Source organism: Arachis hypogaea, chromosome 19, assembly GCF_003086295.3.
Source record: "Arachis hypogaea cultivar Tifrunner chromosome 19, arahy.Tifrunner.gnm2.J5K5, whole genome shotgun sequence".
Classification (NCBI taxonomy): Eukaryota; Viridiplantae; Streptophyta; class Magnoliopsida; order Fabales; family Fabaceae; genus Arachis; species Arachis hypogaea.
The window spans coordinates 9,865,291-9,880,841 of NC_092054.1; the positions used below are offsets into that span (position 1 = coordinate 9,865,291).

Below are 15,551 nucleotides of genomic sequence, written 5' to 3' on the forward strand. Positions count from 1 at the left end.
AGATTGGTGTGAGATTTCATCCAATGACTCACTCTTCTTTGCTGGTTACATGCTGGTCAGAATTTAACAAAGTTACTGCCCCTAAACTTTTCCTTAATATTTTATAACAATGCACATTTTGCACATTAGTTAAGTGACGCGAGTATCGCATGCCATATAGATCAACCCTCTTAACTTTAATCTCTATAAATACCAACTAACTTTGCGTATATTAATGCATACAAATCACAGAGCTTCTGTATTAATCTCTTCAAAAATAAAAAATGAACATTTTTGGGGCAAAGATAACAGGCACAGTTGTGCTAATGCAAAAGAATGTGTTAGATGTGAATAGCATAACTAGTGTTGAGGGTATTCTTGACACAAGCCTGGGGGGTGTTATCTCAATAGTTGATACCCTCTCTTCTTTCTTGGGCTTTTCGGTCGCATTTCAGTTGATTAGTGCTACTAAACCAGATTGTAAGTACTTAATTCATTCAACCAAATTCCCTCTCCTTTAAAAAAAAAAAAAAAAAACTCATGAGATTTATAGTGCAAATAGAAATAATAAAAAAAAAATATCAGTCATCATATATTTGTGTATAAATATATATATATTATTTAACTTATTTTTAATTAATATATATTTTATATTTTAACATGTATTTTATATGAGTGACTAATTTAGTAATTATCTTTTATATACATCTAACATGATTGAAAAAAAATCAAATAAGTTTTTTTCTCTACTATACATACATTTAATTTATTTAGGATTAAAAGTCAATCAAGTCAAATTCAAGCATAATTTGATTCAGTCGTAGTCTATAACTTAGTTATTAAATTATAAATTAAATAAATGAGTCTAATTTTAAAGTTTGATTTCTAATAATTTAAAGAGTATATTATTATTATTATTATTATTATTATTATTATTATTATTATTATTATTATTATTATTATTTGAAAAGTCCAAATTATAGATTAATCTCTAAATGTGATAGTATGAAAGTTGAGAGAAAATAGCAATCAAGAATAATGTCCTTTAAGGGTTTAATTAAAAAAAAATCATGTGGTTTTATATATTCGAAATTGTTCTGTAATGCATCGTTAATATTATTGTTAGAGATATAATTATTTAAGTTATTTTTTTATCAGCTTAAATTTTTGAAAAAAATAGTTTCATAACATGAGTTCAATGTCCAAAAGTAAAAAAAATTAACTTAAAAAGGCCTATGTAAACAAAAAAAAAAAGAAATTCTTACTTGAAAAAGTGTTAGAAAGTGTTAGAGATATAATTATTTATATTGTCTTTTCTTATCAACTTAAACTTCTAAAAAAAAGCGGTATAATGACATAACAATTATAATAATAATTTATGCTTAAAATGATGTACAGCAAGTGGCAAAGGAAAAGTTGGGAATACAGCTTATTTAAAAGGAATTATTGACAATTTGCCAACTTTGGGAGACAAACAAAATGCATTCAAGATTGAATTTGATTATGATAGTAACTTTGGGATTCCAGGAGCATTTTACATAAAGAACTATATGTCAAATGAGTTCTTGCTTCTCAGTTTGACTCTTGAAGATATTCCAAATGTTGGAACCATCCACTTTGTTTGCAACTCCTGGATTTACAATGCCAAAAACTATCAATCTGATCGCATTTTCTTCGCCAACAATGTAAGTTATAATAACTAAATCATATTGTTTAATGTATAGAATTTAATTAATTTTGTTAAACTAATTAAGGTCTGTTTGATAGTTATCTTACTAAGATAAAAGTGTCAAAATAGTACTTCGAGTGACATATATAAATTTATTTGAAGAATAAGATAAATATATAAACAAATAAAATTTCTTTTACAGAAAAATTGTTTCATTTATTTTTTATTTATCCAAAAGTTAATTAGAGAAAATAATAATAGAGACAAACTTTTGTCATCTTGTCTCTATTCTCTAGAATTTTTTATTTACATATAGTCTAGCAATAAAACTTTCTTAAGTCAACAAATTATATATTTTTATTTAACTAGTTCTTTATTAGACACACTATATAATTAAATTCATATGACATAAAAGCAGCCAGTATATGACTTAATTAACCATATTTTCTCCTAATATATTAAAATTAAATTCACAGTCATATATTTGAATTATTTAATTTCTTCTCAATTATTATTATCACTATTGTTCACTATTCATTATATGCTACATACACTTGTTTAATTTCTAATTTTCTATACCAACAATATATATAAAAATTAACGAGAATTAATTACTATTCCAGACATACCTACCAAGTAAAACACCAGGTCCACTAGTGTACTACAGAGACCTTGAATTGAAGAATTTAAGAGGAAATGGGACCGGGGAAAGAAAGGAATGGGAAAGAATATATGATTATGATGTTTACAATGATTTGGGCGATCCAGACAAAGGTGTGGAATATGCTCGTCCAGTTCTTGGAGGATCTTCTACTTATCCTTACCCTAGGAGGGGTAGAACTGGTAGAAAACCAACAAAAACAGGTCAACCACTTTTATTTTTTAATATTATATAAAAAGATAAAATATATGTTTTGTCTTAATATTTTTAATTTTCTTTAAAATATCTTTAATTTTTTAATACATTTGTACGTTTTTATTTTTCTTCTCAATGTTTGTCATATGTAGATTTAACATCTAAGATAGTTTTAACATAAATAAAAAATATTAAAAAAATAAAATTAATCTAAAAAATCAGAGATATTTTTTTAAAAAATAAAGTATATTTTTTGTTTTTAAAGTTTGTTAAAAATTTTAAAAATATTTTTAAGTTTTATTTTGTTTTAATTTTATCCTAAAAATTTTTAAGTTACATCAAATATACTCTTGATGGCTAAAATACTTAGGATCAATTCAGTAACAATTTTACAAGAACAACCATCAACACAAACAAATAAGAGATAATTATCATGCATTATTACTGGATTAGTTCTAATTTTTTTTTTGAAAATTTAGCTATCAAAGGTATATTTAATGCAAATTAAAATTTTTTAGGATAAAATTGAAACAAAATAAAATTTAGAAATATTTTTAAATTTTTTAACAAATTTTAAGGAAAAAAAATATACTTTACTCTTTTTTAAAAAAATTACAAGCGTTAAAAATAAAAAATATATTTTACGTTTTAGAAAAAAAAAATAGATATTCCTAAATTAATACTTTTATTTTTGCATAATTATATTTGAATGGTTTATTATATAACAGATCCTAACACCGAAAGTAGAAGTGATAATTTCTATATTCCAAGAGATGAAGCCTTTGGTCACTTGAAATCGTCAGACTTCTTAGCTTATGGAATTAAATCAATATCCCAAGATGTAATCCCAGCTTTGAAATCAGTGTTTGACATAAATTTCACACCAATTGAGTTTGATAGCTTTGAAGAAGTTCATGATCTCTATGAAGGAGGGATTAAGCTACCCACAGATGTGATTAAGCAAATTACTCCTTTGCCTGTGGTCAATGAACTCCTTAGAACTGATGGTGAACAGTTCCTCAAGTTTCCTGTTCCTAAAGTTGTTCAAGGTATATTCTTTTTGGTAATAATTGTTTCAATAAAAAAATTAGGCTTACAAATCTTTTATTTTTGCTGAACAGTGATGATCTTTTGAATATTTTTTTTTTACTATTAATTTGAACAGTGAGTAAATCTGCATGGATGACTGATGTAGAATTTGCGAGAGAAATTCTTGCTGGCGTAAATCCTGGCTTAATTCGTTGTCTTCAAGTAAGAATTAATTAAGTAGTGATTAATATTTATGAAGCTATGATAATCTAGGATGTTTATATAATAATTTAGAATTTATTTCGTGAAACTTGGTTGGAAAATTTTTTAACATAATTATTATTCATTAAAAATATTTTCGAAATTCATTGCAGGAGTTTCCTCCAAAAAGTAAGCTAGACAGCGGAGTCTATGGTGATCATACAAGTACAATAACCAAAGAGCAAATAGAGCCCAATTTAGATGGGCTCACCATAGATGAGGTACTTTAGAATTTGAGTTCAATAATATAAAATGTTAATCAACTTGAGTTGGTTGACTAACAGGCACGCATTCAGAAATAATATTATGGGAGGGCTAATAACACATATAATATTAAAAATTATGTAAAAAAATTATATAATATGAGATGTATTATAAAAATATACGGATAGATAATATATTTTAAAGTAAAAAAATATGTGTATACTTTTTACTAACGAAGTGGTCGATTCTTCGTATCATAAAATTCACCGATAATAGAATTTGTGTCAAAATTTTCAACAATTTTCTTTTCAATATAATTAAAAGACAATTAGCAAGAAATTCATCTTTTATTTTGTTTCTAAGTTATTTTTCACAATATTCATAGTTGAAAAAGATCTCTTAATTGTAGCAGTTAAAAAAGAGAATTAATACCAAACGAATAAAAAAAACGGCTACAAGAAGAAAAAGAATTCACTTTATGAGATTTAAAAATTTTTATTTAATTAAAAAATATTAGTAATAATGTCTTTTTCAGATTTTTTTAATATTGTTACTTATTTTTTAGATATTAAAAATTATTAATATTTAAATTAGACTGAACTTTTATTTATATTAGATTAAATACTAAATATTTTTTTAAAAAAATTAAATTATACATAATAACTTATTACTATTAAAAAAAGTTGGGGGGGCCGAGGCCGCCACTCGCCCCCTATATCCGTCCCTGTAATGACTAATCAACTGACTTGTCCGCTTAAATAAGTATGGAAAGTTCAAATTTCGTCTTGTATATGCAGCAATCCATAATAAACCCTTAAATAGAGCTTAAATCTGCGACAGACTAATCCTTGTATAAACTCCCTAAAATTTTAGGTTCATGTAGACTTCATATCTTAAATTTTTAAAATGTATATTGATTTTTGAAGTTGTTAAATTGTAAAAAACAAAAGGACCTTATATTAATTTCTCTTTTTTTCTTAAAAAAAAAAGAAAACTATTGCTTCTTGTGAAATGTATAATCTAAAACCTTATATTAATCTAATTGTATTGGAATAATAAATTAAATAGTTAAATAAAGTAATTGGGTGGGTAAATTGCATTGAATTGCAGGCAATCCAGCAAAAGAAGGTGTTCATATTAGATGATCATGATGCAATATTTCCATATTTAAGGAGAATAAACTCAACTAATTCAAAGGCATATGCTACTAGAACCATCCTTTATTTGAAGAGTGATGGAACTTTGAAGCCACTTGCAATTGAGTTAAGTTTGCCACACCCTGAAGGAGACCAATATGGTGCCATTAGTAAAGTCTACTTGCCTGCAATTGAAGGTGTTCAAAGTTACATTTGGCTTCTGGCCAAAGCTTATGTCATCGTCAATGATTCAAACGTTCATCAACTTATCAGCCACTGGTACATACTTTTTTGCTTTGCTTTCAATCTATCCTTTATTAGGATATGTGTTTATTGTTGTGATCTTTATAAATAGAGTAAAATGACAAATAAATTCTTGAGAATTTACATTTTAGATAGATTAATTTTAAAAAAAATATCAATAAATTTTTTTATGATAATAAATATAGATAAGTTAATTCAAATTAAGATTTTTTATCCTAATTATAAAGACTAATTTAAAAGTAGTATATCGATATCTGTTATTCTAAAAGATTTATTGGTATTTTTTTCTTTAGCATTAATATGTCCGAAATATAAATCTTAGCATTAATCTAAGTTTAATGTTTGTGATAGGTTAAACACTCATGCAGTTGTGGAGCCATTCGTGATAGCAACTAACAGGCAGCTCAGTGTGCTTCACCCAATTTACAAGCTTCTATTTCCACATTATCGTGACACTATGAATATAAATGCTCTTGCTCGTAATCAACTTATCAATGCAGGTGGCATTATTGAACAAACTTTCTTGCCTTCTAAGTATGCCATGGAAATATCTTCCGTCATTTATAAGGATTGGGTTTTTACAGATCAAGCTCTACCTTCTGATCTTATCAAGAGGTAACAATAATCGATGCTTTTGTTCAAGTTCTTAGTACCGCCAGTTACTATTAAAATGGATATATACTATGTAAGCTAAAATATTAGGTGAATTCTAATACAATTATACAATGGTGGTTATGGTAACTATGCAAGCTTAGTTAAAATTAAAGTCATATTTTTGTATATTTTAGTAATTTTTTTTAAGTAACATTTTAAAAAAAAAACGTTGTTTAACAATAAAAAAAGTGTCACTTTAATTTTAACCACACTTTTTAAAACACTATAGTCATAGTAGTTACCATAATATAGTCATATTAAAATTATCCAAACTATTATTAGGTATGTTTTATTAGGTATATTTTAATCAAAATTGAAGAAAAAAGGCTATAAATGCAATTATTATAATCTGATCAATACTTGATTAACAAAAAAAAATTGAATAATCTCATATCATTAGATGTAATCTTATACCATTAAAAATACTAATAAAAGCTACAAATCACAAAACCTATGCCGACAGCGCCTAACACTCCTCTTATTATAAATACATTCTCTCATGAATTCGATAACTATAAATATATTGCTTGTATATAATTTATGGGACATATTTCATCTAAACTATTTAAATCAATTCAACCACTATAAATACATTCTCATATAAGAATCTCATTCTTACAACCAGATAGATAGATAGATAGATAGCACATTTTAAAAATGTGATAAAATTTCCAAACAAACTACTTAATTTTGAGTTGTATTATGAAATTCATATGAAACATGAGCTTTAATTATACCTCTATCTATGTATTCGTTCTTAGATTGCTTATGGCTAGTTTATGAGACATGATTAGAAGCATAATAACTTTACGTAAAGATGTTTAGAATAATGTTCATATAAAAATGTGTGTTTGTGATTTACAATAATAATTCAGAGGAATGGCGATTGCGGATGCAAGTTCCCCGAACGGTGTTCGTCTTGTGATAGAGGATTATCCTTACGCCATGGACGGACTAGAAATCTGGGGAGCCATTAACACATGGGTCCAAGACTACGTTTCTCTATACTACACCTCAGACGACACAGTCAAGGGAGACCTCGAACTCCAACAATGGTGGAAAGAGCTTGTAGAGGTTGGTCATGGAGACAAGAAAGACGAGCCATGGTGGCCTCAGATGCAAACTCTCCAAGACCTAATTCAAACTTGCACCACACTCATATGGACCGCTTCGGCGCTTCACGCTTCCGTTAACTTCGGTCAGTATCCGTACGGCGGTTTCATCCTAAACCGACCAACTCTGAGTCGCAGGTTGATGCCGGAAGAGGGAAGTCCCGAGTACGATGAGCTTGTCAAAAACCCTGAACGGGCTTACTTAAGAACGGTTACACCCAAGTTTCAAACTCTGATTGATCTTTCAGTTATTGAGATTTTGTCAAGGCATGCTTCTGATGAATACTACCTTGGTAACAGAGATAGTGCTGAGTTTTGGACCTCTGATGTTTATGCTTTAGAAGCTTTTAAGAAGTTTGGGAACAAGTTGGCGGAAATTGAAGGAATTCTGATTCAAAGGAACAATGATGTGAATTTGAGAAACAGAGTTGGACCTGTTACTATGCCTTATACTCTGCTCTATCCTACAAGTGAAGCTGGGTTAACTTTCAGGGGAATTCCTAATAGTATCTCTATCTAGAATTAGAGATAACATGGTTTGATTTGTACGTTAAGTGTTGTGACTTAGCTTTTAATCATATGTAGTATAAATAAATGGTGTGTGAAAGACTTTTGCTAAAAATTAGTTATAGTAGTAATAAATTAATAATTTCTTTGTGCAATATGTATAAGGTGAGTTCTCCGATGGCATAGGTATTGGTTGGTAAGTATGGCTATGATTTGACTCGCCAATAATATTTTGACATGTAGTGAATGAAGTAAGCAAAAGTATATGGAACCAAGAGGTGATCAGCAAAAAAGTAAATAATTTAACTAATTTATAATTATATTTAATTAATTTTATTTGTTTTTAATTTATAATATTTGATATTAATTACTTTTCACCCCAAATTAAAATTCTAAATGATATATTGGAGAAATAGGGGCAGGGATCACGAAACTTCTAACAATTCTGATTCTTAGTATGTAAAAAAATATAAAATATATAAAAGAATAGTATGAAAAATAAACATTCTGATATTTAATAGAAGAAATATTCTAATGTCTAACATAAATATTATCCACATAGAGATTTTGGATTCACCCAAAAACATTTGGCTAGTTTTTTTGTTAATATCCTCTTGGATCTGTAGGATTGTTGATGAAGTAACTACTAGAAGTGTTAATCATTTGGTTGAGTGAGTGTGTATTTGACGTTATTGTAATGTCAATAAAATAAAATTACTTACCAAAAAATAATGTTTGTGATGTGAGTCATTGGATGTTTATCAAAAGAGAACTTTGTATTATTATTATTATTATTATTATTATTATTATTATTATTATTATTGAATAATCAAAGTAAATAATTATTAGTTAAAAAATAATCCAATCATTCATACTCAGCTCATTTATTTATATTATTCTTTTTTTTAAATAATCCAAATCTTTTGCATTAATTTAAATATGTTTTCAGAATTATTTATTTGATTTTAAGTTTTATAAATTTAATTTAATATTTTATTAATTAAACTATCACTAATTCCTCCGTATGCTAAAACTATGAGGTTAAAACGGATGTATTTTATCGTATATATAGAGAATAAAATTAGCTCTTAACTATATATCATTATATCATTTTTTTTTGTGAGTTATTCTTAATTGCTTAATTCTTGCTATAATATGTCATATCATATAAGAATGTGATATACATCATAGTACTTCAATTAATAATAATTCATTTAAATTATAAAATCTAAAAAGCATATATGATATAAAATAGGTGAATTTATGTATGTTAACTTTAATATAAAAATAAACTTGTCTAATAAAATAAAGCATTAAAATTTAATTTAATAATTAAATTAATTTAAAGATCAAAGTGTTTAAAAAAGTAAAGACGAAAAGCATAGTATAAATAGAAAAATAAAAAATAGACAAAAAAGTATAGGTGGTGCATATTTCAAACGAAAATGAATGAAAGCCAAAAGATATGAAATTTAGAATAATTATTAATATTGTTTTCTATTATAATAATATATGTAGATTATAATTAGTGTTTGATAAGTTATTAGAAGTGGATGTTAATTATTATAATCCGCTTAAAATACGTTAAATATGAATAAATTATTTTGATATTCATTAAAAATTAAAGTTAAGCTAATAAAATTATTAAATGATTTAATAAGTAATTTTAATTAGTATTTTGTACAACTTTAATAAATTAATGTGAGGACAGTTATGTTTTGCTCGGATAATTTATGGAATGGATAAATTTATATTTATATTATAAATTAATTTTATAACGAAAATAATTTATACGAGATTTTGACGTTATAATTAAAAATGAATTTTTTTTTCAAAAAATTAAGGAGCAATCTCATTCTAGATTTGCCAATGAGTTATAGTTCAAATGGCATAGTTTCCTCAAACTCAACTAAGACGAGTTCGAGTTTCCTATCTTTAGTAGAAGAAAAAAAAAATCTCATTTTAGATTTTTCTCTTGATGTCTATCTTTATCTATTCTATGATATAATAAAATAATATATTTATATATAAAACATATAATAAAAATTATATTCAACAAATTTACTGTTTAAAATTTAAAAGAGAAGAATGATCAATTCAATTGTAACTTTAATTATTTGTTGCAAAGAAAAAAAATTTAAAATAAAAAAAATTATTTGAGAAATATAAAAATATTTTTAATTAAAAAAAGTATATTAAGAATATATTTTATGTATTTTATTGGTGATTATTAATTATTTTGGGAATGAATATCATAAAATTAAATAAAAAAATTTTGAAAGAAGAAAAGACATAGAAGAAAGATGATTTAATATGAGAATTGATGTATTATTATCATCTAGTGTATTAATATTAATAATTAATATAAATTAGAAAAGTAATTTTATGTACATGTATTATACTGTACATCATACACGCGTGATGTTAAAATTAAAAAAAAAAAGTTGAAAAACAAACTCATAAAAAAGGTCACCTCACTTGAACCAAAACTCAAATTATATATGAATAGATGGATAAGTAGATATAAAAATTATAACATTTTTTTTAAACAGTGAAAATAGTACTAACAATTTTTTTTTATTATATATTTTATAAGATAATAAAAGGACATTTAAAAATATAAAAATATAATTATACCTAACTCTTTTTTAGTGGTTTGTAATTGTTCATTTTCTTTTATTTTAATGGGTTGATTATCAAAAGGAGGGTTTAATTTTTTTTTTTTAATTTTGCGCACAATTAAATAATTTTATAAAATCAATTTTTTCTTGGTCAAGTGATCAAGTTGAGTTAAATCTCAAAGTGGTCCCTAAACTTGCAACCGAACCTCACGGTCGTTCCTAAACTTGCAATGACCTTAATATTGTTCCTGAATTTAACAAAGGTGAATCACAGTCGTCCTTGAAACATTTTCTGGGGAATATTCTTTAACGGCGTGATAATGTGTACTGAAAGACGCCATGGTAAATGGGTGACGTGGCTGTTATCGGTATTTGACTCAATTTAGTCCCTGAAGTGGTTTATAACCGTAGTCCCTAATTTGAGTTCTATTTGTGTTCACCATTAGAAGTCACTCTTTTTCTTCTTCTCTGCTCTCCTTCTTTTTCTTCTCTGCTCTCCTTCTTTTTCTTCTCCGCTACATCTCCTTCAACCAAAGCAGCATAATAAAATAGGATGAACCCAAATGACGTCCATGCAAATTCAATTTATCCTCTGATGAATCCCACACCATTACCTCTCACACAAGAATCCAGTAACTCCTTAAGTCTGGAAATCATTTCCACTGTCGATTACCTTTTGAATGAATTGTCATTGTCGATTGAGGAGTTGAATGAGATGCCTGAGCTTCTCATCTTCTTAAGCCAGGAAACCATTTCCATGTGCTCACCATGAGTGCCAAAAGTTGAAAGAACCATATTGGCGCAAACAGTGTCAATCTCAAAGCCACCTCACTTCATTTGATCCACAACTCTCTGCAAATCATGGAACAACCCCAGCCTTCCATAACCATACCTAATGGACTTCAACTCAAAAGCTGAAGGGTCAATCGCTCCACCATTGCCTCTCAAATCTTCAACCAAATCCTCGGCTTCACGAGGCCTATCCATTGCACACAAACCACTAACCATATACTCAAAGCCCTACATTTTATGTAAATAGAGAAAGAACTACAAAAAAGCTGGTTCATGTAACAATAAGCAACATCAAAATCTTTCGGTGAGCCTCGCTTGGAGTGTGACTCAAGTAATTTACAGTAGAAAAGAGCATGCTCTCTGTTTCAAGATTCATGCTTGGAAGTGGCCTCAAAGACTAGAACTTCAGCTTCCTCAGAACGACCTGATTGATCAAGAAGCACTGCAGGATCAGAAACAATGGTAGGGTTCCAAGTGAACTAGGGAGTGATGGTTATCAGTGGCTAAGAGAATGGGGGGTTGAATCTTAGCCCCTTTTCACTTGACAATACTTGCTAGATTTTGAAACTGCTTCTGGAAACTTTTTGTCCTTTTATCTCGTAACCAGCCACGAGACTTTTTCTTTTGTCTCGTACCCAGCCACGAGACTTTTCTTTTTATCTCGTCAGTCAGTACGAGATATTTTTAGTTTTATCTTCTGTGCAGCAGAAACAGAAATGGAGTAGAAAAGAGAGAATATTACACCCAAATATATCCTGGTTCAGCTGCTAAGTGCAGTGCAGCCTACATCCAGTCTCCATCACAACAATGATGGAATTTCACTATAATCTTTCTTGATTACAAACACCAATTCTCCCTAGGAACTACCCTTCCTATCTGGGACAAGTCCAGAATCTAAACCCAAACTGAACTTGACTTGGTCACTGCCAAACTTTCACTGCAAAGTGCTAACTCAACTTGCAAGGGGATTCCCACAGAATCATGAAACACAACACAGATGTACAAAGGACCTCTAAGGACATCTATGGCTTTTTCTTTTAATTTTGCACTCTCTGCCTTTTTCTGCTCTATGGATTTTTCATACAAACCTCACTGTTTGCCTTTTCCATGAGACTCAAGACATGACAAAATTAAACAGAAAAATTACAAAATGAGAACATTGAAGGAGAAGAAATTCTGTTAGCTTAGGTAGCTCTGAGAACCCTGTGCTTTGCACTCTCACTCCTTGAATCAAACCCTGACTGTTCACCCTTACTTATAGGGAGAAGCCTCCAAGTTTGAAACCAAATAAACCAAGCCAATCTTCTTCTTCTTCAACTAGAACCGGTTCGGCCAGAGAGAGAGAAGAGATAACCCATGCAAAACCCAACATGCAATTACCTCTAGTCCTTCCTTGGTCACTACTCTTCATCAATCCGAGCCCTTCATCCTTGCCTTACTCTCCAAGATGAACTTCTGGCCCTTGATGCTTCATGATGATGATAGCTTCTTCTGCTCTAATCTCTGCCTCTTCCATCACGTAGCCACTGTAGCTACCTCCTGTGGTGGTTGAGCAGAATCAGAGACAAGCCATCCTCTCCAAGGATCTTCTTCTCTGACTGAAATCTTCTTCAACCATTTTTGGTATGGAGAAGCCAAGATCTCTTCACAAAATCTTACCACAAGTGAATGAGAATCTTAGCCACAGTATACTTTTAGTTTACTTTTTCTTGCCATCATTGTGATGGTCTTGTAGTGTGCATCTTCATCTCTTCGGTGTCTAGCTTTAACTTCCATGCTTTCTCTGTTGAAATGACCGAAAGAGAGAGGAGAGAGAACAGAGAAAAACTTGCAATGTAATTAAAGAAGAAAATGAAAATGAGTTAGGTTTACATTACCATACCTAGCCTCTGCTTTCTTTCTTCAGAATACTTGCTTCTACCATCTTCTTCTCTGACAGTGAGGTGACTGAAGGCAAGAAGAGAAATGAGAGAGAAGAAAGAAATGGCTTCCAAATGAAATAAAGAAAGGAATTAAAATCAATTATATTCAATTAAAAAAAAAACACTTCCCTTTCTTTTCTGCCTTATAATGTGTAGTTCACATTTAATTGCCATCAAATCACATTTGCATTTTCTTTCTCATGTTACCAAGGCAATTAAGGCTATTTCATAAAAATTTGAATTCCAACTAAAGAGAGAAAGAGGTGACCGAACAAAGCATGCAGATTTGCTTTCTCTTCATCAAATTTTTAGACCAAGCTTTAATGGTCTTGGGGCAACAATTGTTTTGGGCTTGTTCAACAAAATTAAATCTGGCCCAATTTCCTTTTGATTTTGGACCTACCTTGGTGCTCTTATAGCAAGTATTTCAATTGGGCTTGTATCACAAATTCTGGCCCAAATAATCAAAACAATAATTTAGCTAAAATATTTTTGTATCAATACTGAATATAATTGAGCTTGGAATGTTTTCTTTTATTTATGTCCCAAACATAACCTGCATAGCAAAAATTAATTTAATCAACATACATGAATTGAAATTAAATTAATATTTTTATAATTAATTAAATTAATAATGTTTAGTCATCACAAATGTTAACTTAGAGTTTTCCAAACTCATCAATATCCCCCTTAATGACAAACATTATTAAAAATTGAAATGGAAAGAAATCAAATATTAGAGTACTCCCTTTGAAGATTAGGATTCCTTCCCCTTTCCAATTGTTACATGGCTCTCTCTTAATATATGCCATTTTACCAAGGGAAGCTTTTCCTGTAACATGTTTTATCAAGCCTAAAGCCATCATGTATTTAACATATGGTATTTTGAAATATTGAATGGCTTGATTTATGAGCAGAAATAAAGTGATAAACAAAACTCATTTGTTATCATATAAATGATTTTCTGCTCAATAGCAAACAAAATGCTTGAGTACAGAGTTCATAGCAACCAAAAACACAATTGATAATTCAAAACAATTTGCTGCCAAATAATTTGAACAACATTTTTCAGTCAACATATCAGAGTAAAAATTATTAATTTACAGCAAGAAAAATGTTTTCACTTAAACAGAGTCATATCAGAGCAAACAAATTATCCAACATATCAGAGCACAAGAAAGTTATCATAACTAACTAAGTTCCAAATACAGCAAGCATTTCAACAAAACAAAGAGAATTGTCCTAAATACAGCAAGCATTTCAACAAAATAGATCATAATCATTGGAACATAGAGTTTATGCACAGGGGTGATCATGAATCAAAAATGATTTCAGCCCTTGTTCTTTCAATTTTTTCATCTTTTCCTCCCCTTTTGTCATTAATGGGGGTCCTGCAAAATAAATGAAAACAATATACCAAACAGCAGAATATTTATTTTCTACCAAAACACAATGGTCCATAGTATCCAAATACAATACCAAAACAAGAAAGCAAAAACTGTGTACAAGCTCCAAAGGATTCCTAAAAGATGGAAATTTCAAGGATTTGGATCCTTTAAGACCGAATCATATTTTCACAAGAAAATATTTTTTTTAAACACCTTAATAAAATTCCATATCACATATACATTTGAGCAAATAAATTTATCAATGACAATCAAAGCTCAAGTCGAAATTAATCCATAAAGTGCTCAAAACAGAGCCAGATCAAAGCAAAACAAAATAGGACAACAAATCAATGAAACGTAACAAAGCAAAACATGGCAACAAATCAATGAAACATAACAAATGTGATTAACACAAAGGAAGAATTCAAAAACTGGTCAGAGTAAGGTCAAACAGATTTGGTGGGGCCCAAGAGAATTAAAGTCAGCGCAGTCTCCCCCTAAATCATGGCACATTTCTCATGTCCTAAAAATGTCTCCTGCCTTCCTACGAGACAACCAAACAGAATTAAAAATTTCACAAATTATCAACAAAACTTAATTCTATCATTCCCAAAATTTTTCTCAGAGCAGAATCTGTCTTCACAGAGGGGTTTTGTAAAAATGTCAGCGAGTTGGTCTTCAGATTTTATAAATTGAATATCAATAGTACCCTTTTGCACATGTTCTCTAATGAAATGATATTTAATTTCAATGTGCTTGGTTCTTGAGTGCAAAACAGGATTTTTTGAGATGTTAATAGCACTCATATTATCACAAAATAAGGGTATACTATTGATCTTTAATTTGTAATCTTCCAACTGCGTTTTTAACCAAATTAATTGTGAACAACATGCAGATGCAGAAATATATTTAGCTTCAGCTGTGGATAGAGCCACTGTGACTTGCTTTTTGCTTGACCACATGTTGAGTGAGCTTCCAAGGAAGCAACACATGCCGGATGTACTCCGTCTATCCACTCTATCTCCCGCATAATCTGCATCACAAAACCCTACTGCACAAAAATCATCAGATTTAGGATACCACAAGCCATAATCACTAGTTCCCTTAATGTATTTAATGATGCGCTTAACGGCTGAAAGATGGGATTCTTTTGGGTG

At 29.2% G+C, this 15,551-nt stretch overlaps 1 protein-coding gene across 1 annotated transcript; it reads left to right on the forward strand.

Moving 5' to 3' along the window:
- The first annotated feature begins 208 nt into the window (after positions 1-208).
- Positions 209-7,826, forward strand: LOC112777366 (seed linoleate 9S-lipoxygenase-3). The gene is made up of 9 exons (XM_025821716.3): positions 209-459; positions 1,378-1,664; positions 2,272-2,512; positions 3,233-3,553; positions 3,670-3,755; positions 3,908-4,015; positions 5,109-5,413; positions 5,750-6,013; positions 6,928-7,826. Exons 1-9 carry the CDS (start codon positions 264-266, stop codon positions 7,682-7,684), a joined length of 2,565 nt encoding a protein of 854 aa, XP_025677501.1. The 5' UTR covers positions 209-263; the 3' UTR covers positions 7,685-7,826.
- The last annotated feature ends 7,725 nt before the right edge of the window (positions 7,827-15,551 follow it).

Bases quoted from the DNA above. Each gene is read 5' to 3' on its own strand.
- LOC112777366 (XM_025821716.3), top strand. From the start codon at position 264: ATGAACATTTTTGGGGCAAAGATAACAGGCACAGTTGTGCTAATGCAA. The intron at 1,665-2,271 runs GTAAGTTATAAT...TTACTATTCCAG, and splicing joins GCATTTTCTTCGCCAACAAT to ACATACCTACCAAGTAAAAC. The intron at 5,414-5,749 runs GTACATACTTTT...TGTTTGTGATAG, and splicing joins CATCAACTTATCAGCCACTG to GTTAAACACTCATGCAGTTG.